The following is a 27,540-nucleotide window of genomic DNA, read 5'->3' as shown; positions in this document are numbered from 1 at the left end:
CTGTTTCCATCCCAATCACAGTGTTGGGCAGGAAGCACAGGCATCGGCTTGTACTGGGACCAGCTGAAGCAGATCTGCTCCATATCTTCCAGGATGGAGGCCTTGTGTGACAACTGGTGATTTAGTTAATTGATTCTGGAGACCTTGTTTGTGCTACAAACTAGACTAAGCTCCTTTTAATGTATTTCTATTAGTCTCCATACATAAATGATTAATATATCAGTTGATCCATGATTTCATTATTGCTAACACAGTCTTTCTAAAACAAGTGTGTAGGATATAGATTTTATTTTATTTTTTGAGTTGAGGTAATGAATGCTTATGTAAGTAAATTCATGTTGATGATTTCTTATAAAGAGAATACACCCAGCCAGGTCAACAAGAGAACATAACTAACTATCCTGTCCCAATCTCTGCTACACTCCTCTTTCCAAAAATGGCCACCATGCCAATTTCTCATACCACAGATTGCTTTTACAAGTGCTGGGGTTTGAACTCCTATTATTTTGTGTTCACAATATATGTTTTCTGCCCCATACAGGAATTCAGGTCCAGTCAGGGCAAGAATGCCCTGTTGTATTAGGGTTCAGAACTTATCCCTGTCATTGACAGCTGTGGTTTAATTACAACCACTGAACTGAATCTGTTTAACTTGTAAGCCAGGGAAGAAACAGGTGGGACGATCGTTGACCTGGTTCTAGAAGAATCTCTTGTCTGTCAAATCTGCTTTGTACTTTCGCCTTGAGTTTGTGAACTGCCTGGAGAAAGCAAGTGGAAGCCAGAGGCAGCAAGGCTTCCTCCCACTCCCGCTCTTGCTTCTCAGGACACGTGTTCATGGCCATTGACTTTATCGACTGTCTTCGTGGTTAGAAGGGGTTGAGAATGGACCCAAGCTAAGGGGAGCTTTTGTGTATGGAGTAGGCTGACTGTTCTTTATTGAAAGTGTTTTGGAAAGAAGTGTTTCCAGTTTTGAAGGCTTTAAGATTTTGGAATGTGAGTGTAGACCACAGTGGCATGAATATTGAATCTGAAACCTTAAGCTTGGAAATATTTTGCAAACTGAATTTTTTAGGGCTGACATGACACTCATTTTTTTAAATTTAGAATATTTTTCATTTTAGAATGTTTCAGATTTTGAACTTTTTGGTTAAGCCTATTTAACTCTCATTGTTTTCCTTTTTTCTTTTTGGTGATGCTGGGTAGGACGCTCAGGTCTTTGTGCACAGTAGGCAAATGCCTGATCATTGCCCTTCAGCTGTAATATTGTCCTCCATGACTAAGATTAAAGAGAACCAATGTTGTATAATGCTTTAGAGAACTCTTTATGCTTGCTATCTGGTTATTGTCCTTACTTTACTACTCCCTGGGTTGACCCAGAATTCATGCATCATTTTAATGTTAACATGTGAGTTTCAGTACAATTTAATGTCAGAATATTCATCTTCCCTGGTTTATGACATATGTTTGAAGTTATAGCTTTTGGATTTATGTCTCTATCTGTTGGTTTCCTGAGACATTTAAAATGTTAAGTGTATTCATTTCTTCTAATAGTCATGATGCCCTCCCTACCCCCAATCTGTGTGTCAGGCTAAGGACTGGGATGCTCAGGGTTCCAGTGAGCTGGGGAAGCAGATGTCCATGTGGATAATTTAAATTTATTAGTGTTCTATACTAGAAGAGTACAAGCAGCTGAGCAGTGATTTATGCTGGGCTTGGGGAACAGGGGTAGTGTAATAGGTAGGATGCTCTAGAGGAGCAAAACCAATAGAAATATATATATATATCCAGACATGATGGTGTATGCCTTTAATCCTAGCACTTGGAAGGCAGAAGCAGGTGCAAGTAGATCTCTGTGAGTTCCAGGCCAACCTAGTCTACATAGAGTGAGATCCAGGCCAGCCACAGTTACAAAGATACATGATAAGACCCCATCTAAACACACACACACACACACACACACACACACACACACACACACACACACACACACAGGGCAGGGGGGAGGCAAAAGCAGAGACAGAGATGGAGAGACAGACAGACAGACAGACACATAAAGGGACTTTATTAGATTGGCTTACATGATGGAGGCTGAGTAGTTCATCAGTGGTTTTCTGCTGGAAAGGCAGAGAACCTTGTAGTTACTTATTCTAGGAATTTAGATCTCTCAGATGTCATCATCCGGCACTAAAGCTTGGAACTCCTTGTGTTCTGAGCCCACACTGGAAGGCTGGAGAAGCTGGAGTCTAATGATAGCTGCACATGCTCAAAAATAAGCAGCTCAGACTGAAGAGGTGGCTTAGCAGTTAAGAGCACTGGCTGCTCTTCCAGAGGGCCTTAATTCCCAACACTCACATGGTGGCTCACAACTACCTGTAATGCCAGTTCCAGAGAATCTGATGCCCTCTCTTGGCCTGTGTGGGGACTGCACACATTTGGTGCACAGGCATACATGTAGACAAAACACTCATATATATATATATATATAAAGTAAAATTAGTAAATCTTTAAAGAAAAGAAAGAAAGAAGTAGGTGTACACACCCTTAGACTTTATATCTATATACCTGTTGGAATTGCCACCCATATTGAGGGCTGATCTTTCCTTTCAGTTAATCTTCTCTGGAAATATCTTCACAGATATGTACAAAGGTGTATTTCCTCAGCGATTTTAAATCTAGTCAGGTTGACAACCAGGATCAACTGGGGAGAATGTCTGAGAAAATGATAGTGGAGAGGTGGCTTTTGGGGCTGAGTCCTGCCTGAAAACCAGGCAGTTTCCAGACAAGCTGTAGGATGGAGGAAGGAGTAACAGGCAAAAGGAGGGGCATACAGAAAGGCATCTGGCCTGAAAACACAAGATGCAACTGTGGACCATTGGCAGGCCAATGTAATCGAGTGGTAGATGGACATGGCACACAGCTGAAGATGAGTCTACATGGTGGAGGAGAGCTTCGCGTAGGATGCCCCTTGCATACTGTGTTCAGGAGTTTTTATTTGACTTGACAGTGAGTTCATTGGACACTTTAAGGAAAAGTACTGCTCACATACTTATTTGTACGTTTAACACATAGTAGGTGGATTTGGCTAACAAACACTAAGGGGCATTTGTGTTTTCACGGAACATACAGTCCAGAAAGGGAGACAGTAGCTCATCAGAGTGTCCTAGTCTGCTTAGGCTGGCAACAAAGCACTCTAGCTAGGCCAGCTAGGTGGCTTATAAAAGGTAGAAATTCGCCTGTTGTATCTCTGGAGAATGGAAGCCAGATTCTAACCAGCTTAGTTGACTTCTGGTGAACATCTATCTTCCTGCATTCTTTTATGGGAAAGCTCTCTGGATATCCCCTGGCTTTCCCAGATTTGCCTCAAATTTCCTATGTCTTTGAGGATGACTTTGAACTTCTCATCTTCCTGCTTGACCCCTCATGTGCTGGGACTACAGTTGTGTGCCACCACAATGGGCACAGAAGGATCTCTTTTATATAGGTTCTGATCCTAATCACCAGGGCTCTATTCCTATGACATAATCATCTCTCAAAGGCTTTAGTACCTGATACCATCACACTAGAGGTTAGGGTTTTAACATACACATTTGGGGGCATCATGCATTCTTTCCATTGCACAGATTATCATATGTATTTAAAATTACAAGTTGATAAGAATACATAAATATGTAAATGTCTCTCAGTGTTCATTGCCACAGGTGTGTATTGCTAGTTCATATGTCATATTGTCTGTGCCATCTTTCTGAAAAACACAGGGGAGTTGCTCACAAGTAAGTGATAATGGATGCCTGAGGTGTGGGTAGGGAGAGTTGTGAGCATATGGTCGTGATATGTGTTTTGTGAAGTTCATCATATAAATGTAATGGTTTGTGCCAAGAATGAGTCCAAGAACATGCCCATGTGTACCTGGTACCAATTAAACCAGAATAGCTAGAGGAAGAACCTAGGGGTTTGCAGTTTGTAAAGCTGTTCTAGTTGATACGTTTTGCTGCCCCCCCCCCCCAAAGCTGTAGTCTGGGTAAGAAAAGATGAAGGGCTTAGAGGAGTAGAATGGGGAGATGGGATGGACTAGGATGTAGCTGGAACATTCAAGACTTTGTGACCAGTCACTTGTAGAGGGTGAGATAGAAGGGACAAGGAGAGCATTTATTGAGTACCTCACTGTCATGCACATTAATCTGGTCCCCTGTGTTTTGGGTTTCAGGTATTCCTTTTTTGTAGCAATGGGCTACCTTACGATATGCCACATCAGCCGAATATACATCTTCCACTATGGAATTCTCACTACAGATTTTTCTGGGTGAGTATCTTAATTGGAGGGGGACGTGTTTGACTGATGACTTTGACTAAGTCTGTCAGGGTCTATGAACACCAAGTACACATTAAGGATTATTATGACCAGCTAAATTACAGTGAGATACTGTGCTAATGAGGGTGAGGTAAAAATCTTACTTGTTCCTGTACAACTGTTAGCTCTATACATTGTAAGAAGGTCACAGATTACAACCCAGAAACCTCATCCCCTCTCATTTTCTTTAGTCTTATTTGAACACAGTTAGGCATGCGATTATGCCTTGTTTGCAGCCGCTTTTGTACTACAATGGCAGTTAGTTATACATATGGCCCACAAAACCTGAAGTATCTATTCTGTTTCCTGTTAGGGTTTTTATTGCTGTGATGAAACACCATGACCGAAAAGCAGGTTGGGAAGAAAAAGTGTTAATTTGGCTTATACTACCGATTCACAGTTCATCATCAAAAGAAGTCAGGACAGGAACTCAAGCAGGGCAGGAACCTGGAGGCAGGAACTGATGCAGAGGCCATGGAGGAGTGCTGCTTACTGGCTTCCTCCCCATGGCTTGCTCAGCTTGCTTTCTTATAGAACCCAGGACCAGGAGCCCAGGGATGGCACCACCCAAAATTGGCTGGGCCCTCCCCTATCCATCAGTAATTAAGAAACTGATCTTGAGTCCTCTGGAAGAGCAGGAAGAATCTTAACTGCTGAGTCATCTCCCCAGCCCCCTGCATTTCACCTCCTACTAGTTAACAATATGCTGTAGCTGATAAACAAGTGGTACTGTGATGCCTTTCAGCATCCTTTGGCTCTACTGAACCCATGATTCCACCTCCAGTTCCTCTAGACTTGTATCAACTACAAGGGAAGTCCTTGGTACAGCTAGTGACCTGTGACTTGATAGGCCATCCCCCTCCATACTGGCCCTCTGGCACAGGCCATTGCTAACTCTGTCATGGCGCTGAGGCATCTGCCATCAGCAAAGTGAATAGAGAGCACTTGCCTGCAAGCATGAGGAACTGATTTTGATCGCCAGAACTCACATAGAAAAGCCAAGGGTGGTGGCACATACATGTGATTCCAGTGCTTGGTAGACAGAGACCAGCCGATTCCTGGGCTCACTGGCCAGTCAGCCCAGCCTACTTGGAGAGTTCCAGGTTCTGAGAGACCTTGTCTCAAATAACTAGGATAGCAACCGAGGAACAACATCCAAGGTTGTCCTCTGTCCTCCACAAGTGCACATGAGCCTGCACACACACACACACACACACACACACACTTCTCTCTCTCTTTCTATATATATGTGTGTGTGTGTGTGTGCGTGTGTGTGTGTGTGTGTGTGTGTATGTGTGTGTGTGTGTGTATGATATATATATGTATATGTTCATAACAGTTCAAGCACAGCCTTTTATGACTCCTGTGGAATGAAGGCATTGTTGTTCCTGGTGACTCTATGTCATCTGATAGGAATTTCCCAGCATGGATCAGAAGAACCTGACTTCTCTAGCTAGATTGCTTCTCATTCAGTGAATCCTTGGTAAATAGGCTTTGCTCTAAGGGGGGGGAAATACATAAATTCATATAAATCATAATGAGTGGATATGCCACCAATTATGAGGCGTTTAACAACATCAATTAAAAGAGGCTTATTTCATTGATGCTAAATAAGGTTAAGAGCTGGGACTGGCCTAAATGTGTGAAATCAATGGTGCCTGTGCTGTACATAGCCATAAGGGAAGTGATGATGCCTGTGATCAGTAATGTTGATAGTCAAGATCCATTGTTAACCTGATTAGATTTCGAGTCACCTAGGAGATTGGTGAGGTACACTTCTTGACATGTCTGTGAAGGTGTTTCCAGAAAATTAACTGATGGGCTAGGATCCAGTGTGAATCTGCATCAGCTTCTGCCTCCAGGTTCCTGCTCTGTGTGAGTTCCTGTCCTGACTTCTTTTGATGATGAACAGATATGGACATATAAGCCAAATAAACACTTTCTTACCCAACTTTTTTGGTCATGGTGTTTTGTTGCAGCAATAGAAGCCTAAACAAAGCCAGAGCCTAAGGCCTAAGAGCCTGGAGTTCAGATTTCTGAAGGGAAAAGATGAGAACTACAAGAATTCACACTTGCCTTGCCTGCTTGTCCTGTCCAGGCCTGCAGTGGACTGTACAATACCTCCATCCATGAGGACAGGGATTCTTCACTTATGCCACTGATTCTCAGCACCTTCATGCACATATCCAAAAGGAAGGTTGACCAGTTGCCTGGGCATTCTTTAACCAATTAAGTTGGCACATAAATGTAACCATCTCAGCTTACATAGAAGCTGATTATATATACACTTATCTATAAATGTGTGGGCATAGGTGTGTATGCATATCTATAAATATAAATAAATAAATATGTATATGAAAGGAGAGATAATAGTTTGTGTAAAACCAGCTTGGGGACTTTGGGAAGCCACTGAAGGAAGTTTAGTACAATAAAAATAGTGGCTGCTGAATTAAATGTGGATGAGGCTGCTGGGAACATTAGAGAACACTGAAAATATCAAGGATTCTTTGCTCAGATCGCTTTGCAAGCACCTTTTTGTTTTGTTTTTCCTCCCTTATTTATGCTAGAGGAAGTGACCCTAGCGATCTCAAGCAGAGTTTATGCAAGAGCTACCATTGTGCAGGGGATCTACACTCCCTGCTCCTACATCAAAGGTTCTTTCATTCATTATTCAGCAGACATAGACTGGCAACTCTGTGTACAGCAGACATGGAAGAGACAGACAGGAGTGAGTACAGCTGCAGAATGAATGTGCACTCCTATTTTTAGATCACATAGAAGCCAGCATGTGGCCGGTATCATGCCCAGGATTGGCTGTCCTTCCCAAACTCATGTCCACCCAGCCCCAGGCTGTGTCCTCATTTCCAAACGGTGTCTTTGCAGAGATGTAGTTAGTTGAGTTGAGATGGCCCTGGGTCAAAGTATGTGCTTTAGATTCAGTCTGACTGGTCTTTGTAGGAAGACCTGGATAGACAGAGCCAAGTCACATGTGGAGAGAAGATGGCTGTGTGAAGATGGGGGTAGAAATTAGGGGTGCAGCCAGAGTCCAGCCATGCCAAGAATTGTTGTCCACCAGCAGAAGCCAGGAAGAAGCATGGGGCCCATTACCCTGCTGAGCCTCCAGAAAGAACCCCCACCACGTGCATCTTATTAGCTTTGGACTTCTGTTGTCTAGGACTGTGAATTTAAAAAAACAGAACTCAAATTTTGTTGTTGTAAGCCATCCGGCATGTGGCAATTTGTCATAGCAGCTTTGAGCAGCTCATACACATTGATTCATGACTATCCATCTTTTGATGTTTGATGTGTCAGCACACATCTCTTGTTCCTGACTGTGGGGTAAGAGCACCTCACCGTTCATGTCTTGGATGCTTGTCTTATACCTCCTCCTCCATTTGTTTCTTTAACACCATCCATTTTTCTCCTGTTCTCTTTCCAGTCCTGCTCGTATATTCCAGACTGGTCTCTTATCTATAGGATAAACTGGGCTTGAACCCTCAGATCAGCCTCTCAGATGTGTGCTGGGTTTATGGGTATGCATCACACACCTAGCATCTTTTGCATTATTTTTAGTATGTTCAAAACCATGGAAAGTTACCAGAATGGAAAGTTCAAGGGAATTCGGGGGAAGCAGTCACGTGCTTGTACCACAGGGCTGATGCTGTGTTTGCTGACAAGGAAGGTGCAAATCAGCTCCCATCTTCGTCACTCTCTGCATTTGGTGAATTTCCTCAAGTGCTTTTTATTCTGTGGCGGTTTTTTTTTTTTTTTTAACTTCCTGTAAGAAATCTCTGGAGGTTATACACAATACTGCTGAGTGCTCAGCTTGCAAGGACATGCTTAGGGAGCAGACACAAGGAAGGTGTGCTCACTATTTGAAAGGTGTTTGTGAGTTAGTCTTCTGATGAATGAGTGGACATGCTCTCTACTACGTGGAGGTTTGTTTCTTTTTTATTTTAAAATAAAAATGGCGGATATAAATCCATCTTTCTGGCTAATGTTAGTCATCATAAGTGGAGAGGTACCTCACCCTGAAATTGACAAGGGGCTTCAATCATAAGTTGGCAACAATTACAGGGGATCTTCATTCAAGTTGATTCTTTAACAATTTAATTTTATTATTATTATTACTTTTTAAATATTTAAAATATTTTACATTTATTTAATCTGTGTATGTGTGCACGGCTTGGCACCCATGTTAGAGGTCAGAGGATAATTTCTGTGAGTCAGTTCTCTCCTTCCACCACATGAGTCCTGAGGAATGAACTCAGGTCATCAGGCTTGGTGGCAGTCACCTTTACTGGCTGAACCACCTTACTGGCCCAGAATGCTGTTCTTACTACAAGCATGCAGAAGCTACAAGCTTTCTTTCAGAATGGAATTGACTTAACCTTGCTATTTCTTTCATCTGAAATGTAGTGTTTAGGATTGTATCAAGAGATAAAGTGGTGTTTCAAAGTGGAATGTGGTGTCACAAAGCAGCCTGATGTGGGAGCATCTGTCCTGTGAGCACGTGGGCAAATCTTAGTGCTTAACACTCTATATTGCACCTTTAGTGTAAGAGCACAGACAGGAGTTTAGTAGGATTGGATGTGATTAGTGTTTGTGTCAGAACATATATGGATGTCTTTAATTTGGGAGAACATATGCACGTGAACGTTAGCTTGTTCTGGGACTTGAAAATTTATTTATCATTCAAAAGTAATCAAGTTTCCGTGGGCTGGCCTAGAAAAGAACACACACAAGATGCACTTTGGCCGGTGCTACTAATGCAATTTAAATCGATACATATATTAATAGCTGTGAATGTCTTCTTGTTTGCTCTGTGAATGTGGGCGACAGAGGCATTAGAACAGTGGTTCTCAACCTGTGGGTTGCAACCCCTTTGGGCTTTCATAGCAGATATCCTGCATATCAGATATTTACAGCATGATTCATAACCGTAGCAAAATTACAGTTATGAAGTAGCAATGAAGTAATTTCATGGCTGGGGTCACCACAACGTGAGGAACTGTATTACAGGGTCCAGCATTAGGAAGTTGAGAACCACTGCGTTTGAATATTTGCCCCTCTCCCTTGGGAAGCTCAACAATTATAGTAACGCTAATATTTTTAAAGTTAATTATGGTGATTTGACTCTTATTTTTTCACTCACAGAAGGGTACAAATGAAGTTATGTTTTCCAAGGGTGGCAGCCAGAACTCTGGCTTCTTTTTTCCAGTCTAGGCCAGATCCAGGCAGATGATTTCTGCCTTCATGCTGGCAATTCAGGTCACCCAAATGCTTTTGAAAACATGAAATGAGAACTCTCACACACTGCCAGTGGGAGTAGAAATACACATAACCTTTCTGGAAAGCAATTTTATCACACGTTTCAAGAAAGAATTTTTTTCTAAGTTCATATTCTTTAATAGGCTAAATTAATAGGAATTGAATTACTGTAAGGAAATAAAATTTATTCACAAGAACTTTTAGCTATTTTCATTAATAGTGAAAAGCTGGATGTATCCTAAATGTTCTAAAATAGGTGAACAATTAAATCAAAGAGCTAAATTAATGCTTCCATTGAGGTTTTTAAGCTAGGTGTAATGGCTCACACTTGTAATCCCAGGACTTGGGAGGTTAAGGCAGGAGGATTGTCCTGAGTTAGAGGCCTTAGTGGGCTATGGAGTGAGACCCTGTCTCAAAAAGAAAAATTAAAAAGCAGAGGAAGAGGAAAATGTTTTTAAAGTGTAGAAGATGAATCTGTGCTGAGATTCCATCTTTCTCTGGATATGGATATCTATAGAAAAGGAATGGGAAGAAATAATGAAAATGTAAGGGAGTTTCTCCTGGAGGGACCATTACTGGTGATTTTATATTTGTTTTATTAGTAGTATCATGATGAAAACTCCTGGAATGTTATTTAAATATATTTAAATGCATAATACAAGATCAGGGAGATTCAGAGTGGACATTTGGGACAGTCGCCATTTGTGTTCCTTGCTATCGAATGGGTGCACATTAGGACAATGACTTTGGTCCCTCTCCTGGTGGTGGCCATTTGCCCTGCTGTCCCTGGGCAGTGTTTTCCTCTGTGGCTTCATGACATCTGGCCACCCCATCTGATGTTCTGCCCAGTGTCCACATATTTGGGTTCTATGGTTTGGAGGGAGAAGACATGTGCCAAGAGGTTCAGTGTTGGCTTTTTGTCACATTTCACCCCCCTTCCGGCTCTTGCTAGGTTTCCAGGCCAGGCACAATCACTTAGAGTTTAATTTTGCAGACAAAAGTTACACCATATCCATTTGTCCAGTGCCCTGTTGAAATGAGAAGTGGTGACTGTATTCTTGGTCAGTGCCAAAAAATAGAGCTTAAAGCTTTGAAAAGAGTAGTGTGTGTGTGTGTGTGTGTGTGTGTGTGTGTGTGTGTGTGTGCTCTCACGCGTGTGTGCATGCGTGTGTTTGTGGTTGGAGATTGTCAGTGTTTTATCTTTTTGTCCCAAACTGTTTTTCCTTACTTCATTTCTGTGCTTATATTTCTAATTGTTCACTTATGTTTCTTTATCCAAATTAGACTAATCATCTTAAGTTTAAGAAAACAAAGTATGACTTTACTCATTTTTGTTTTAATCATGGGGGAAATAATAACACATGGGGAGGTGGCCCCTTGTCCCATGCTGGCCTCTCTCCTTGATTTCACAGGCTTCACAGAGCCAAGGGCACAGCATGAAGTTGCTGAGGGTGTGTGAATCTAAGGCTGTGGCTGAGTGCTGATGGTGAGAAATCAGAGCACAGTTCAGGTTCAGAAACCTCGCTGTGCTGAGGAGTGACTTCAGCTGCACGAGGGGCCATTTATGGATTTCCTCCTGTTCTTCTATGCTTGTTGTGTGTGTTCAGGATAGCCCCTCAGGTATGCCAGAGGCTAGCCTCATCTAGAGAACCCCTCACTGGTGCTCCCAGAGGCTAGCCTAGTCTACAGAACCCCTCACAGGTGCTCCCACAGGCTAGCCTCATCTAGAATACCCCTCACAGATGCTCCCACAGGTTAGCCTCATCTAGAAAAACCCCTCACAGGTGCTCCTACAGGCTAGCCTCATCTAGAATACCCCTCAGAGGTGCTCCCATGGGCTAGCCTCATCTAGAAAAACCCCTCACTGATGCTCCCAGAGGCTAGCCTAATCTACAGAACCCCTCATAGGTGCTCCCAGAGGCTAGCCTAGTCTGCAGAACTCCTCCCAGGTGCTCCCAGAGGTTTGTCTTACAGGTGATCCTAGATCCTGTCAGTTGCCAACATTAACCCCCACATCCTGTATGCTGAGCTTTGAATTTTGGGCAAAAATGAGCATGAATACTAATCATAAGCCAACAGATGGTTCCATTTGATTGAAATACAATATAGGCGGGGCTTACATTTTTAGGTTGAAGCCCCTAAGGATTCAATTCCCAGGCCTCATTATCTTCTAGAGGCTCTGTTTACACCCAGTAGTTCTCAGCTCACATTTAGAGACAGTCCTGACTGAAGAGCTGTGGGTGTAGGGTAGCTCTGTGAGGGACAGTCTGTTGCTGTCCTGTCAACATGCTCACAGATTCTAGTCTGCAGGGTTCAGAACCACTTTTCCTTTCAGCAGACAGGTCCTGGTTCTAGATATGTTAGAAGCGCCTGACTTGTTTACTTTCTTGTGTGTAGTGTGAATGTGTATGGATGTGGGTGCACATGTGTGTGAAGACGGATGTATACAACTGCGTGCATGTATGTTGAGGGCAGAGGTTGAGGGTAAGTGTCCTTCTTGATCATTTCCACCTTATATACTGAGGCAGGATCCTCTATGTGAACCAAAAGCTTAGTAATTTGGCACTCATGGCTAACTAGCTTGCTCCAGGTCCCCCATTTCTGCCTCCCAAGTCCTAGGATTTCAGGCAGGCCACCACGCCCACCTAGCATTTATGTGGATGCTGGGATCCAAACTGGTTTTTGGGCTCACCCAGAAAATGCTTCACCTGCCGAGCTTCTCTTCATCCCCGAGTTGTTTCTTTTTGTGTAAATTGTTAGGAACTTCTTTAGATATTTTAAATAGAAGCAATACCTGTTGAGAGTACAAAATAGATAGTGTATAAGATTATTACATATTGCTAGATAACATTTAACCTACAACTGCTGCTACTTCCCCTCCCCCTACAAAAATAACATCTTCTCTAAGGCATGGCAACCGTGTGGTTTTTGCATATTCCAGTGGTAGAGAGTTCATGCTGACTAATTAGTATTTATCGACTTGGCCGAGCAATCCAGTAGTACAGCCTGCACTAGTCTGCTTCCTTTGAGAAGTCGATACACAAATGGAAACAGAGGTGCGGGAGATTTCTTGGGTACATTTCCCCCTCCCACACAGGAAAGATACTGATGCGGGTAGATGGGGTCTTAAATATGACAGATATTTAAGCCAGGCCTAGTGGCACGGGCCTATAATTCCAGCTGTTCAGGAGGCTGAGGCAGGAGAGTCATAGGTTCAAGGCCTGCTTGGGCTTCATAGTAAGTTCAAAGCAAACCTAAGCAACTAAATGAAACCCTGAAGAAAGGGCTGAGGATATAGCTCAGCGATAGAGTGCTTCCCTATCATACATGAAACCCTGGGTTTAATCCCTGATACTGAGAGAGAGAAGGAGAGAGGGAGATGTCCGTGCATATTAGACTATTAAATGTTTAAGCAATGGAGTACATTTAATGTAGTCCTTGGTGGGTGAAAACAAATATTCTATTTTTACAGAGATGGAAACCTTGGCTAATTCCATAGTGTCTTATCACTTTATTGGTATGCGTGTGTTCAGACCCCACCACAAAGGTGCGAGTTAAGTTGACTGCAACGCTTTACATGGTTTGCGAATAGGATGGTCACCGCAGAATGTGGCACACATTTAGTAATATATGCTGGGATCTGCATAGGAAGACTGACTCTTAGCATTTCCAGACTTCCAAAATAAAGCAAAGAAAGACAGAAAGGCTTTGGAAAGACATCTAGGATACTTTGAAAGCCATATTTAGAAACTACCGTGAATGCAGTGCCTATATATAGTGAGCCTCTTTTAAGAAAAATAGCTCTCAGCCTTTGTTGTACATTCCGGGTCAGAGGTCTTGTTGAACATCAAGAGGGTGAGCTACAAAGATACGTGGATCTGTATGACCAAGTTGGTCTTCTAGAAGCTCTGAGGTAGCCCTTATTATGAATTATTATTATTATTATTAAAACCATGGTGTTTGATGATTTCTCAACATAAAAGAGCATGGCATGGCTTGCTGCCCTAGAGTGACTGACCTGGTTCCCTTCTTGTTGGCTGTAAATGCTGTCACTTCTTCCAGCAGAGCACAGATGCCTTCCCTTCTTCTAGGCAGACCTAGCTCCATTTTTTCTTAGCCCAAGCGTTATGTTGTTTTAAGTCCTCCCTATTGGCTCCTGGGCTTCTGCAAACATGCTGTGAGATGGAGGAGGATTTCAGAGTCGTTGGTATTCTTCTGAGCCATCTCTCCAGCTCCATTCCCCTTTTTATTCAGGCTGCTTCTCTAGCCCAGGTTATGGCGCGATCTGCATGTAGGGTGAATCTCCCTGCTTTAGTTAAACCTCTTGAAATGCACTCACAGACACAGCCCAAAGTGTGCTTCATTAATTTCCTATGTGTTCCTTAATCAAATCAAGTGGATGATCAAAATTAATCACCACGTGCTCTCACCGGCAGTGTGTGAGGGTGTTGATTTCTCTACATCCATGCAAACCCTTGCCATTGCCTATCACTTTGATTATAGCTGTACTGGTGCTTGAGAGAGGTACCTCTCCGTGGTTCCCCCTTGAATTTCTGTGACTGCTAATTACTAGCATCCATCTTTTCATGTGCTTATTATCCATTTACAGATCACACACACACACACACACACACACACACACACGGAAAGAGAGGAGAGTTATTGAGATTCTGTGACTACTTTTAAATTGAACTGTCTGTTATTAAGTTATAAAATATATAATTTACAAATATTTTCATTCATCTTTTAATTTTCTTTACTTTAAGCACAAAAATTTATTTTTCTTTTGTGACAGGGTCTCTCTAGGTAACCCAGGTTAGCCCCCAACTCCTGGCCTTCCTTCCTGCCTTAGTTTCCTAGGTGATGGGATTACAGGGATGTAATATAATAGCTGAAAGTTAAAATGATGATTCTTACCTTCATCCAACTATTCTAGCTTTTTGGCATGACTGCTCTTTTTCAGGTAAGTTTTGATTTGGGAATATTGTGAGACTCTCTCTTCTGAACACGACACGGCCGTCGCTGTTTTAAAGTAGAGCAGATGCAATTACTCCCACAAGTCCCTCACATGATTGGGCTGACCGACGAAGTGTGTAAGGTTCTTCACAAGATGGCCCTTAAAGCCCATGGGGTCTCATCCCTCCTCAAGGATATACAAACAGTCAACATTTGCAGGGGGAGATGGGGACAGAGTCCTCTTCAGTACAGTAGCTGTCCAGAAGTTGCTCATGTTTCTACTGGTAACTCTTCACCTATGCACCCATGAGTAACACTAGTCCAACTCACTGGTTCACCAAGCTAGACTTGAGTGGATTCATTTCTTTTGGCTCTCATTGGCACCCAATCTGGGACGAATAGAAAGTCTGTCCATGTCTCCCACGAAAGGTCTCTCAACAGTGGCAGGCTTTACCAACTTAAGGTTGCTGTTCCTTTTGTTAACTAATTGTTTATTTTTGACAGCTGCATTTGACAGATCCATCTCATATGTGTGCATGCCAGGCTCGCCTTTAACAAAACAAAGCAGACTGCAGCAGGCATGGATGAAGAAGCCAGTAACAATCCTGTGTCTCTTAACATTGAGAGCATGATTTGAGAAATGTGTCATTGGGTGATTTTGTCATTATTTGAACATCCCAGAGTACACTTAGACAAACAGAAATGGTCTAGCCTACCATCTGTCTAAACTATATGGGCTAACTCTTAGGCTAGAAACATGGAAAAGAACATTTCATCCTGCTGGCCCTCCTTCACCCCTCTTCATGATGCAATGTTTATTGACCTGGTCATGTGACGGTCTCATGTAGATGGTCCCAGACTGTCTCAGTTGGCAAAGGCAATATCAACACTAGAGGAGAGGACAGAGTACCATGGCAAGTACTGTTATGTCTGCACATGTAAAGCAGATTGCAAGGGGGATAAAAATTAAATATTTTAGAGTTGTTTCTGTATTTGATTTAGTAAACTTCAAGGTAAAAACCACCATGCAAAGTAATAGAAGTTTCTTTCATTTTTTGAACCAGTTTCCATTTTCTGTCCTCTTTCTAGGCCTCTGATGATTGTCACTCAGAAGATTACAACCTTGGCTTTCCAAATTCACGATGGTGAGAAAACAATCTTCCCCTTGGATCTCAGAGCCATGCAGGTGTCCAGTACCCCCATGCGTGTATTTCACACACATAGTCCAAGCTTTATGTGAGCACTGGCAGGCCTCGCTCTCTCTTGTTCAGTTTCCAGACCTCCATAGTTACACCCTTTTAATTTCCCAGCCACTACTCCCCATTTCTTTATGAACCCACAGTCCGTATTTGCTCCAAGAACAGTGAGGTTTTTGTTTACATTTTCAAGTTAATTCATGATGCCCTCTGACCTTTCCCAAATTTATTAAGACAACAGCTTCCTTTGGGCTTTGATTTCCTCTCCAAAAAACTTAGAGGGCAATAAAAAAATTTAACAGCATTGGCTGGTTAATCGGTGTTTAATGCTGGGTTTTTAGCCCCCTGGGGGAGGTGTGTGCTTGGAAAAACCATCTGATAAGATTAGCCTGACCTATAAAAAGCTAGGAGAAGGAAGAGTCTTTTGCCTGTGTAAAACAGAACACTTTTTTCACTTAGGCCCTTCCTAACAATGTTCAGAGCATGTGATTTACATCATTAGAGTGGTTTTCCAGGGAAGGGAGGAAGACTTTCAACTAGGTGGGAGATTCCAGTACAGGGTTAAGGGGTGCAGTGGGTAGGTGCCCTGTGGGTTTGTACTGCTCTGAGATGGATCTCAACTGCTAACATGTCTTTATAGCAGACCGCTTGAGAAGATTTCTCCCCAACAATTAGTTTCCTTGCTTTACTTAAAGTGTGGGGACAGATTACGTTTTAATTGACCCCTGTATTTCATTCATACTTGGGGCTTTAGCTACTCTACATAGAACTGGGTCATTCCACAGCAAGAATGGGGTGTCTGTAGAGTGACCAATGATCCTGATTTGCCCAGAGCTCAGACACATCTCCAAATGTGACTTACACTGTCAGAATCAGTAAGTCCCAGGAAAATGGAAATGCTGTTTGGTGGTGGCTGCCAGGAATGTCTAACCCATGGCCCATGGGTCTGAGGAATAGAAGCCCAGGATAGCTTTGAATGTAGTCCAACCACAAATTACGAACTTACTTAAAACATTATAAGATTTTTCTGGGGGTGGGGGTGGGGATTATCTATGCTGTTCTGTGCTTGAGTGTGAACTTTTTTTTTTTTAATTTATTTTATTTTACAATTCCATTCAGTTCTACATATCAGCCATGGGTTCCCCTGTTCTCCCCCCTCCTACCCCCTCCCCTTACCCTCAGCCCACCCCCCATTCCCACCTCCTCCAGGGCAAATCCTCCCCCCCCCCAGGACTGCGATCTACCTGGTAGACTCAGTCCAGGCAGGTCCAGTCCCTTCTTCCCAGACTGAGCCAGGTGTCCCTGCATAAGTTCCAGGTTTCAAACAGCCAGCAATGAGTGTAAACTTTATACATGACAACTTTGTGTGACCATGTTAAAAGTTTGGGCATGCCTACCAGTATAGACTAACAGAAGGAACCGATAATCCAAGTCAGTTCAATTCTGTACATTGTGGTGGGTATGTTGAGATCTCATTGGAAAAAAGAGAGTGTGGTTTTATTGCTGGCTCTGTGTGTACATATGTGTGTAGACATGGCCTCACTGTGTATCCCAGTTTAGTCCTTAACTTGGAATCCTCCTGTTTCCTCTCAGCTGCAGCCATACTGGGCGAGAAGGGGTGGGGTCTCTTTGTTTGTTTGTTTTGTTTTCTGACACTGATTATTTTTCTTCTTCTTTTTTTTTTTTTTCATTTTGAAATAGACTTTGGGCCTAAATTTACATTTTAAAGTACTCTCTCTTTACCACATTTCCTGGAGTATTCCTAACACAGAGGGAAGTGTTTATTTACTTTTTTTCCTTTCCCTTTTTCCCCCTTGTGTGTGGGAGGAATGAGGGAATTCCAGAAACACTCTGTCTTTTCTTAGGCATTTTCTTTTGACAGGATCTTATTATGTCTCCTAGCTGGCCTGAAACTCTATCCGCCTGTCTCTGCCTTCCATATGCTATGATTACAGGCCCGAGTTTAAGTGCATTGTGGAATTGCCTTCGTGGTTGCTAGGCAGATGTAGAGTTCTGACGTTGCTTGCTGTACTTCAGAGCCAATATGGGGCTCACTTCTGTACCCCCAGCACTTGCATATCATACATCAGAGGGCTGCAGGTTCAAGGTCAGCCTGGGCTATGTCGTGAGACCCTATCTCCAAAACAAAACAAACAAACAAAAAACAAGAGGGGAAAAAAACCCCACCAAGATAATACTTCAGTTTCTTTGACTCCAAGATAGCATGTACATTTTACAGGAAGCAAACGTCACCTGTGGTTGGAAGTTTATCGCTGTGGATGAGTTCAAAGAACAAAAGACAAAAATCTGATGATTCTTTGTGTTTTCCCCGCAGTTAGGGTTATGTTCCTTTTGCTGTCTGGAAGGAGAAAGTCCCTGTTTCTTCCCTCGTTATGTCTCCTCTCAATCCTCTCAGCTTCCCCTGTTATAGCTGTCCCAGTTCTCAGGTATATTAGTTATTTTTCCTGTTGCGGTGACAAAATCCCATGACCAAAGCCACTTAAGGCAGAATACATTCATCCAGGTTCACAGTTGGAGGTGTATGGGAAGACATGGCAGCCGGCACCAGTGCATGGTCACATTGCACCTGAAGTCAGGAAGCAGAGAGGCCTATCTGTGGGTGCCTTGCTCATTTTCTCCTTTTTACTAAGCCCTTGGGTGGGGCTGCCTGTAGGTAAGGTGGGTTTTCCCACCTCACATAACCACTTCTAGAAACTCCCTCACAGGCCAGCCCAGAGGTTTGTCTCCTAGGTGATTCTAGGTCCTGTCAAGTTGACGGTCACTGTCAGCCGTCACACCAAGTTTCCCACTTAGCATCATAAGGGAGACGTCTGAACTGGCTCAGCCCACGAAAGGCACTCTTACAACTGCTAGAGCAATGGGGTCCTGCTGTGTGGTAAGGCATCTCTAAGTGGAGGTGATGGGCAGGGTTTTCTGGAGTTAACATACTACTTAGGCAGATCAAATAAAGGAACCCAGAATGTTCTCTTGTGAACACCAACCCATGGCGACTTCCTCACATGGACTCTTGGAGAACTAATCTAGGATAAAATTACACCCGTCAGAAAGATGGAATCCAGGGCCTCGTGCATGCTAAGTTCACTCTCAACCAATGCCTTCCTCCTGCAGGGCTTCTGAAAAACGCAAAAGCAGGGATTCTTAAAGGTAGACAAAGCAAAAAGAATCGGCTTTTTCCAAATGAGTTTGGGAAGACTCCTTTAGGATCAGTTACTTATTTCGCTTTAAGCACCTTACTCTGAATTTCATTTCACTTCCATAGGATTAGGTCGAAAAGCTGAAGACCTTTCTGCTGAGCAACACCGACTTGCTGTGAAGTAAGTTAGCAATTACTAGTATATTCTCAAGCCCTTTGGATATGTCTAGAGCAGTGGTTCTCACCTTTCCTAATGCTGTGACCCTTTAATACAGTTCCTTGTGTTGTGGTAACCCCCAACCATAAAATTATTTTGTTGCTATTTTATAACTGTAATTTTGCTACTATTATGAATTATACTGTAAACATCTGATATGCAGGACATCTGATATGTGACCCCTGTGGGGATCGAGACCCACAGGTTGAGAATCACTTCTCTAGAGTTTCTTTAATACTCATATGTTAATTCCATTATATGGATGTCATATTACTATTGAATCTGCTGTTGATGGGCCCTTGTCTATCTACTAATCTTTGCCTTTGGACAATGCTAAACAATGGCTAACTTTTCAGAGAGATCATTTGTGTGTGTGTTGGAGTCTGCTATAGGGCAGAGGTCAAGAGCAGATGGATCTCATCTCTGATTTTGTCCACCCCATGAGAGTTTCCTTTTCCAGGATGTGTGTGTCCACTGCAGAATTAGTTTTGTTGGGCCTGTGTCTGGGGCCTTTGAGAAATAGTAATTGCCAATGCATGTAGTATGATTAGGTCCAGCACAGGTAAAGATAGGAAGTAGACAGAAGGCTATCCAGATTGGGGAGTCAGAGGGATTCTGGAGGTTGTCTTTGGCCAGTGTGGACAGGCAGCGGAAAGGGGATGGTGTTAGAGAGAAAAGGAGGGTTCAAAGAATCAGGAGAAAAACATTGACATGGGGATGAAAATGCCTTTTGGGTGGCTCACAAAAAGCAGCCATGGCTGGGGGATAGGTTCCTACTAGAGGGTACCGGAAGCAGCTGGCATCCCTAAGGAGTCCCAGGAGATGCCTTCACTAAGGAACTGAGACTTGGAAACAGGTGTGAATAAGTCTGATCTCTTGCGCAGCACTATGTATCTATAATCAGCATAAGGCACAGTCTGAGGAGCCAATGAGCAACGGTGTTTCAAGTACTCCTTTCCTACAATAATACCCTGCTAGAACAGGCCTTCTGCATGCCCTTGAAGCATTAGGCAGAGCTGTGCACTCCAGGTTTTCCCTGGTCTCCTTTTCAGGACCTAGACACACCAAAGCAGACAACAGACTGTCACCGTTGGTTTTGTGTGGCTTCCAAGTGGAAACCGGTCGGGTCCGCCCACCATTTACTTTGTATTTATGTTGGCAGTCAGGAGAGAATTTCCCCTCTCTGGAGCATCTCAGCAGCCGACATTAGGCCAGATTCTCACCCTGCCTTTGTTTATGCCTTCATGTTGTGATGTAAGCAGAGAGAGGTGATGAGAAAAGAGCAGTTCCCAGCCTCAGAGTAACCTTTGCCTTAGATCCCTCCCTCTGTGTCCTCACCAGCAGAGGGTGATGCGGAACTGTGACCTTCCCAATCACCTATCTCATCCATGGTTCCTGTCTTAACGATGTCTCTCTTAGCTGGATTTTATAGAAAACAGAAGAGTGAAAGGCCTTGCCATGGATAATAACGTTTCAGGTATACAGGCATATGCTGATGGAGAATTGGACATGGATGAGGACTCAAGTTTTAAATTTCATTTACTTTCACAGAGTGAAGCCCTCGCTTTTGGAATACTTAAGCTACCATCTCAACTTTATGAGTGTCATAGCTGGCCCTTGTAATAACTTCAAGGACTATGTAGCCTTCATCGAAGGGAGACATATACATATGAAGTTGCTGGAAATGAACTGGAAGCAAAGAGGTTTTCAGAGTTTGCCAGAACCTTCTCCCACTGTAAGTTTTTAGTACTCGGTATGTTTTTTGGAGTTTCAGAGAATGGGTTTCATTCTCAGAGCTGATCCTTCTAATAGTCATTCTTTAAAGAGTCGTAGCTGGGGGTGTAGCTTGGTGACAGAGCATCTGCCTGGTATGCACGAGACCTGGGGTTTGGTCCCTGGAACAGAGAAATAAAACAGTAACAGGCAAAAGTCAAACAGCTTAGCAGAGAGCATGGCCGATCACCCACCCCCTATTTGCTTCAAGTCAAATCCAGACAGTTATTGAGGCTCTTCTCTCTGTAAGATTGCTCAGGTCAGAGCCAGGCACTGTTCTCCGTTCCTCATCATGGCTGTTCACTTAAGCCCCAGTCACTTCTGGGAAGGGGGGCATTGCTGTGCCATATTAGAAAGGACACCCGTTTCTATGAAGTTGGAAATTACAGACATGTAGGATGACATCCCCTGGAAACTCAGAGGAACTGGGCAAAATTACTGAATCCTGACTAACCTAAAAGTCAGGACACCCTAACCCCAGATATTCTGCTTTGTGTCTTTGTTGCTGAGATAAAACCATGATCAAAAGCAGCTAGGTGAGGAAAAGGCACATTTAGTTACAGGTTATAGTTACAGGTTATAGTCCGTCACCGAGAGAAGCCAGGGCAGTGACTACAGGCAAAAACCCAGAGACAGGTTGAAGCAGAGACCACAGAACTGCTTGCTGCCTTGCTTGTTGGCTCCTGTTGGATACCTTTCTTCTACGGCCCAGGTCCAACTGCCTGGTGGGCCCTCCTACACCAATGAGCAGTTAGGAAAATGCTCCATAGACACGCCACAGGCCAATCTGCTGAAAGAATGTTGTCAACTGAGCTCCCCTCTTCCCTGGTCACAGTAGGCTGTGACAAAGCTGCAGATTAAACATTTGAGTCTTCTGTGGAAGCTAATGCTCTCCATTATCTGCTCACAAACTGGCTCAGGTGTTCAATCACCTGCACAGAAGCCACTATCCAGAAGCCTCTACCTCCTGGCTGGTGACGCAAGCTTGTTTCCCTGGCTCTGCAGGCCTGTGCTAGTGGAAAGCAAATGGTTATTGCTTTCACGTAGAAAATTGCTACCCTATAGTGGTATCCATTTCCCTCATCATGTTTTGGACAACAATCCTACCTAATTACTATGTTGGTAGGAGATACTGAAAGACACTTTCAGATATGTCCCATGTTTACAATGAATACCTCCAGTCCTCAAGAGTTACATGTATGTTCTGTATCTAAATATACCACCTACCCTAATCCTATCAGATTTGTGTCTTGGAGAAGAAAACTCATATCCATTGCCCTTCTTTCTAGGGAAGTTATTAGATAACCATGTTCTTTAAATGCTATTGCCAAAACTGTGATCCTCATACCTGAGTAGTTACATGGGTTTCTTCCCCCCATTTCTAGAGAGCTGTGATACAGAAGTTGTGCATGACTTTGATGTCTCTGCTGTTGTTTTTGACACTCTCAAAGTCCTTTCCTGTCACCTTCCTTGTTGATGACTGGTTTGTACATAAGGCCAACTTTCTGAGTCGACTTTGGTACTTATATGTCGTCATGCAAGCTGCAAAGCCCAAGTACTACTTTGCATGGACATTAGGTAAGTTTGATGGAGTGGCCCCAAAATGAATGAGGAATGGAGTGGTCCTCCTTGGATGGTTTAGCCTGAATATCATTTGGATCATGAAATCATGATAAAGTCCAATTCTTCCTGGGGCGGTGAAGCCAGCGCCAATTTTAACTGTCAACATTGCGCTCCTCTGTTCCACCCTCCGTCAACTCAGTTAGTTACCAGTGAGGAGATATCTGGGCTGCTGTTTAAACCCAATGTTTGGAACTGCTTCCAACCACTGAACATGGCCATTCAGTGCAGGGCAAAGTTAAGAGAAGATTCCAGACGAATCTGGCTTGCTGTTCTCCGGGTTGTATGTATGTACGATGAATTTTACCATCCCACAGATTAGGTTGCACGTGGTGAAGGAAGGAAATGCTGGTTGAGCTTGCTGCTTCGGAAGGAAGCTGAGTTCAAGGTTTTCCTCTTCCTGGTGAAACATCCAGTCTCATCTGGTTTTTATCACACATCTTTTTTTTTTTTTTTCTCCCTCTCTATTGGGGCATGTTGGCCAATCTCAAGGCTTCATCTCTTTCCTCTGAAATAATTTTAAATGGACTTATTTAAGAGGAGAACCTATGCACTTACCAGGGCTGGTAAAGGATTTTGATTTAAGATGGGAAGGTTAGGGCTGGAGAGATGGCTCAGAGGTTAAGAGCACCAACTGTTCTTCCAGAGGTCCTGAGTTCAATTCCCAGCAACCACATGGTGGCTCACAACCATTTGTAACAAGATCTGGTGCCCTCTTCTGCATACATAATAAATAGATAAATAAATAAATAAATAAATAAATAAATAAATAAATAAATAAATAAAAAGATGGGGAGGTTAGAGAGGCGGGTACTTGGCTTCTTAAGTCAAACTGGTCATTCTGCAGTTCTCCGTGTTTTGTCTACAGACTGAGGTTAAGGAATAGCACATGACTCAGTCCCTCTTCTTAGTGTGTGTTTTAGATTTTATGGTCCAAATTAAACTTTGCAGATGCAGAATTATTTTTTTCTTCATTCAAATATATGTAATACGAAATAGACTGTTTGGCCATTTAGACATACAGTCCAGCATTGGCAGAAACTTTCATTGCCCCAAACATAAACTTTGTGCCCAATAAGCGGTTTCTCCTGGGGCCTGGTTATTTTTAGCTGCAAAAATATCTACATGTAGGTTTAGTCCAAAAGCAGTGTTTCCCTAATGTTTGGCCAGAGACATCAGACTCAGAGCTGTTTGTTATTTTGTTTGAGACAGGAGTTTACTAGGCAGTCCTGGCTGACCTGGAACTCGCTCTGTAGACCAGAGATCCACCTGCCTCTGCCTGTGCTGGGACTAATGGTGTGAACTACTACACCCAGCAGTAGAGAGAATTGTTTTAGAATTTGTGGTGTGCTGTGTTTTGTTTTCATCTCCATTCAGTTTAATTTAGAGGGTGTTTGCTGAACACCAGGCTTTGAGCTAGGAAACATCTTCTGCATCTCAAGACTATGACATTTTGTGGGAACACAGACCGCAGGCAGGAGGCATCAAGAGTTGCCCCAGGGGCATAATATGGAGGCTAAATGTGCTTCAAAAACCTGTTCCCCTCCTTCCCGATTCTGCTGTTGCTTTGCTAGTTAATAATGCTGCCTTTTTTTATTTCTCTAGTAGCTAGGCATTTCAATCTCAGGTAGCTAGGTGTCTATTTGGATCCCTGTATCTATGTGTTTTCCCATGCAAAAGAGTTAATGCTTTTTCTCTGCTCTAACCTGAGTACGAATGTGTGCAGGTGTGTGTGTGTGCATGTGTGTGTGTGTGTGTGTGTGTGTGTGTGTGTGTGTGTGTGTGAGAGAGAGAGAGAGAGAGAGAGAGAGAGAGAGAGAGAGAGAGAGAGAGAGAGAGAGACTATGAAGAGAGAGGGGTTGGGAGTGCTGAGAATATCTTCCTCTTTTTTACTACATTCTCTAGTTTCACTGACTTTGCTCTCTCTCTTCTCTCCCTATCCTGTCTGCTCCCACGTTTTGTATCTCAGGGCTCTAGGGCTGGCTTTGGACTAAATCAGCTCCAGATTTAAGGAGGAAAAAAAGGCCATTCCGTGGCCTTGTGGGGAGAGTCTGACACAAGGTGGGTGCGGGCTGTGCTGAAGGGTGTGGGTGGGAGGGGTGACAGGGAACAGGATGCCATTCTGCCCTTGAGGAGAACTCCCCAGGCTTTCGGAATGTAGATGTGTTTCCTCTGGACAGCCTTCCCTGCTCACAGAGCCCCCCTTTTCTCCCCAGTCCCCTCTGCCCCATCTCTGTGTTTTCCTGGTTGTTTAGTGGAAACACTCCACTAATTTGCATAGCTGAGATTTGAAGTTTTCTCCAGTTTCGATTACATGGGCTAGTCTGAAATTAACCTTTGTATTATTTATGAATAAAGAAGCAATGAATAGTCCATCAGGGAATATTTAAATTGCTTAACCGAATAATTGTTTTATCCGGCTCTTTAAAATGCCATTTACATATAATTGATGTACTAATTATAAATTATTATAAATGTAATCCTTAAAGCTGGCCTCTCGTGGATGTCAGCCATACTGTACTGTGTTGGACTTGCTCTAGTTACTGTTTATATAGAAATAACAAAACTATTTTCTTTGGACTTAACATCCAGTTCTGATCCCCCCACACCCCAAATAATTGGTACTGATTCAAGAGGCTCAGCTGTCTGGGCTGTGTCCTAGGGACCACCAACTCCAACAAAGGGGCATCTAAATCAGTTTGTCTGACATGTAAGTTACACCATGCGTGGGAAAAGGAGAGCCAGTTTGGGGCTATGAGTCAGAACCTCACTCTGGCTGCTCTAGGTCGTGATGGAATCTCGGATAAACTTCTGCGGAAAGCGCCGTGCTGAACAGGGAATCCCAACTCTCCAAATAGGGCGATTCTGGGAGCCAGTTATCTCAAAAAGGAGCTCTCAGCCCTTTAGGATGTGGAGTCAGTTCTGGCCTTCAGATTCTGGCACTGCCTACCCTGGAATGGTCTGCACAATGAGCCAACATCTCCAGTCTCAGTCTCCTTTGCATTCCCATCAGCAGAGGCCACTACAGTAAAAATGGCCCCCACCATCATCTCCTGAGTGCTTCATTGGATGGAACTTTGTACACAGTTTGACAACTCTTTAACATAGGTGCCACTGTTATATACACTTTATCCTTAGGGGAGAGTTTTCTAGAAGTTTGTCACCTCCTCCAGCTCTTGCATTACTTACTGTGCTGCTGAGCCTACCTTACTGATCTTCCTCTCACTGCTGGGCTGCTGGGAGGGTAAATAGGAAATACCTGGAAGGTGTTGGGTACAGAGACCTCCAAAAGGTGTGTGATGGCTCATCTTGAGGGCCAGCTTGCTGGGATTGAGAAGCACACAGGCTATTAGTAAAACACACTTGTAGGTGCGTCCGTATGGGCATTTCCAGAGACAGTGAGCTGAAAGGGAATTCCATTCCTGCATGCTGGTAGCACCATGCGTAGGCTGAGGGCTCAAGTGGGATTGAATGGGGGAGAAGGAGAAAGATGGAGACAGGGGAATTCTTGCTCTTCCTGCTTTGTGAGTGCCACGATGTGACATGCTCTGCCACACCCCACCTTCCCTCCAGTGATGGATTGCAATATCTGGGGCTGAGCTGAAGTAAATCTGTCCCTACCCAAAGTTGTTTTTTTTCCTGTGTGTTGTGAAAACATCTGACTATCGCAGATGACGACTAGGGACCACACACACACACACACACACACACACACACACACACCATGTACAACCATTGTTTGCTTCTTTCAGCTCTGACCAGGAGTGCTGGGCACAAAATTAGAAGTTAAGAATTGCTGTGCTGGCCTTGCCATGGGCTGTCTAGCTGTGATTTTAGCTGTTACCTAGTTGACATTTGTCATTCATAGATGTGTTCTCACATACATGACACCATGAGGCTCTTTTTCAGGCATCTGCTTTCTTTGTCTTCTTTTTCTTCTCTGCTGAATTTCCCTCTAGAGGAGAGAGGATGGCATGGGGCTCTGTCCTTTTAAATCCTTTCTTCTGTGAAACCAGATAGTTTTCAACTGAAGCCAAGCCTAAGATAATCATCATTAAATCATCAACTATGCCAAAAATAGAAGAGATAAACATAGGGCTGTGTTCTCTCTCTCCCTCCCTCTTTCATTCCCTCCTTCCCTCCCTCTCTGTCCTGGGGATGAAACCCAAGGAAAGTGCTAGACAAATGCTGGACCACTGAGCTCAGAGCCCCCCTCCCACCTGGAGAAGTCTGTTTCCTTCAGAGTGCCTGTTCTGTAGGCAGGCTCCTTTCCAGTGGGTTTGAAAAGCTGTCTGCATTTGGACTTAAACTTTTATGAGGATCCTCTAGGACCTCCTCCAGTCTAGAATTGTAAAGTGCTTTGATTTAATTAGTGTGAGTCATTAACGACTATTTTCTTGAAGAGCATATTCTAACAGAATTTGGAATATGATAAAGGAGAAATTTACTCTCTTGGTCTTTATCATAACAGTGGGGGCTTGTCAGGACTCTAGCTGGTTACGAAACACCTCATTAAGGCATTGATTTGAGGTAGACTGTTCCTTTGGGGGCCATTTTCTTATAGTTTAGTTAAGTAAATAAAGATGGAGGCAAGTACTTTCAGAATGACTTCGTTAGTAAGATGACTTGCTGTTTTCTTTTCTTTCTTTTTGAGACAGAATTTTACTGTGTGGTTCAAACTGGCCTTCAACTTCCTCCATAGCTCAGGCTAGCCTTATATTGCTATGTGGCCCACTGTTGATCCTCCTGTCTCTACCTCCCAAGCTCTGCTACTACACACTGTGGTCGGGAGTTCATCACTGTGGAATTGTATGGCTTCCGCTGCAGCTGGCTCCCAGTTCCCAGGCCAGCATCTCTACCTTGTTGTGGATGTAAACTTTTTTTAATGTATCTTGTGTTAGCCAATCATCTCCTTTATGTAGCCTGTCAAGGATAAGCTCCTGTTTTCTTCCAGAACTGAGTCTCTCCTGAGGTAGCTTGCCTACCCTTTAACACCTGAGATGGT

At 43.4% G+C, this 27,540-nt stretch overlaps 1 protein-coding gene across 1 annotated transcript in view; it reads left to right on the top strand.

Annotated features, from left to right (window-relative positions):
* The window catches only part of Mboat1 (membrane bound O-acyltransferase domain containing 1), a 105,974-nt gene that overhangs the window by 59,928 nt on the left and 18,506 nt on the right, over positions 1-27,540 (top strand). The window contains exons 4-8 of the mRNA XM_028881009.2: positions 4,205-4,300; positions 15,665-15,720; positions 19,052-19,106; positions 20,694-20,877; positions 22,301-22,493. Of these exons, the coding sequence (XP_028736842.1) occupies positions 4,205-4,300; positions 15,665-15,720; positions 19,052-19,106; positions 20,694-20,877; positions 22,301-22,493 (584 nt within the window). The remainder of the gene's footprint in view (positions 1-4,204; positions 4,301-15,664; positions 15,721-19,051; positions 19,107-20,693; positions 20,878-22,300; positions 22,494-27,540) is intronic.

Source organism: Peromyscus leucopus, chromosome 5, assembly GCF_004664715.2.
Source record: "Peromyscus leucopus breed LL Stock chromosome 5, UCI_PerLeu_2.1, whole genome shotgun sequence".
Taxonomy (NCBI): Eukaryota; Metazoa; Chordata; class Mammalia; order Rodentia; family Cricetidae; genus Peromyscus; species Peromyscus leucopus.
This window is presented reverse-complemented; position numbering and strand designations above follow the sequence as displayed.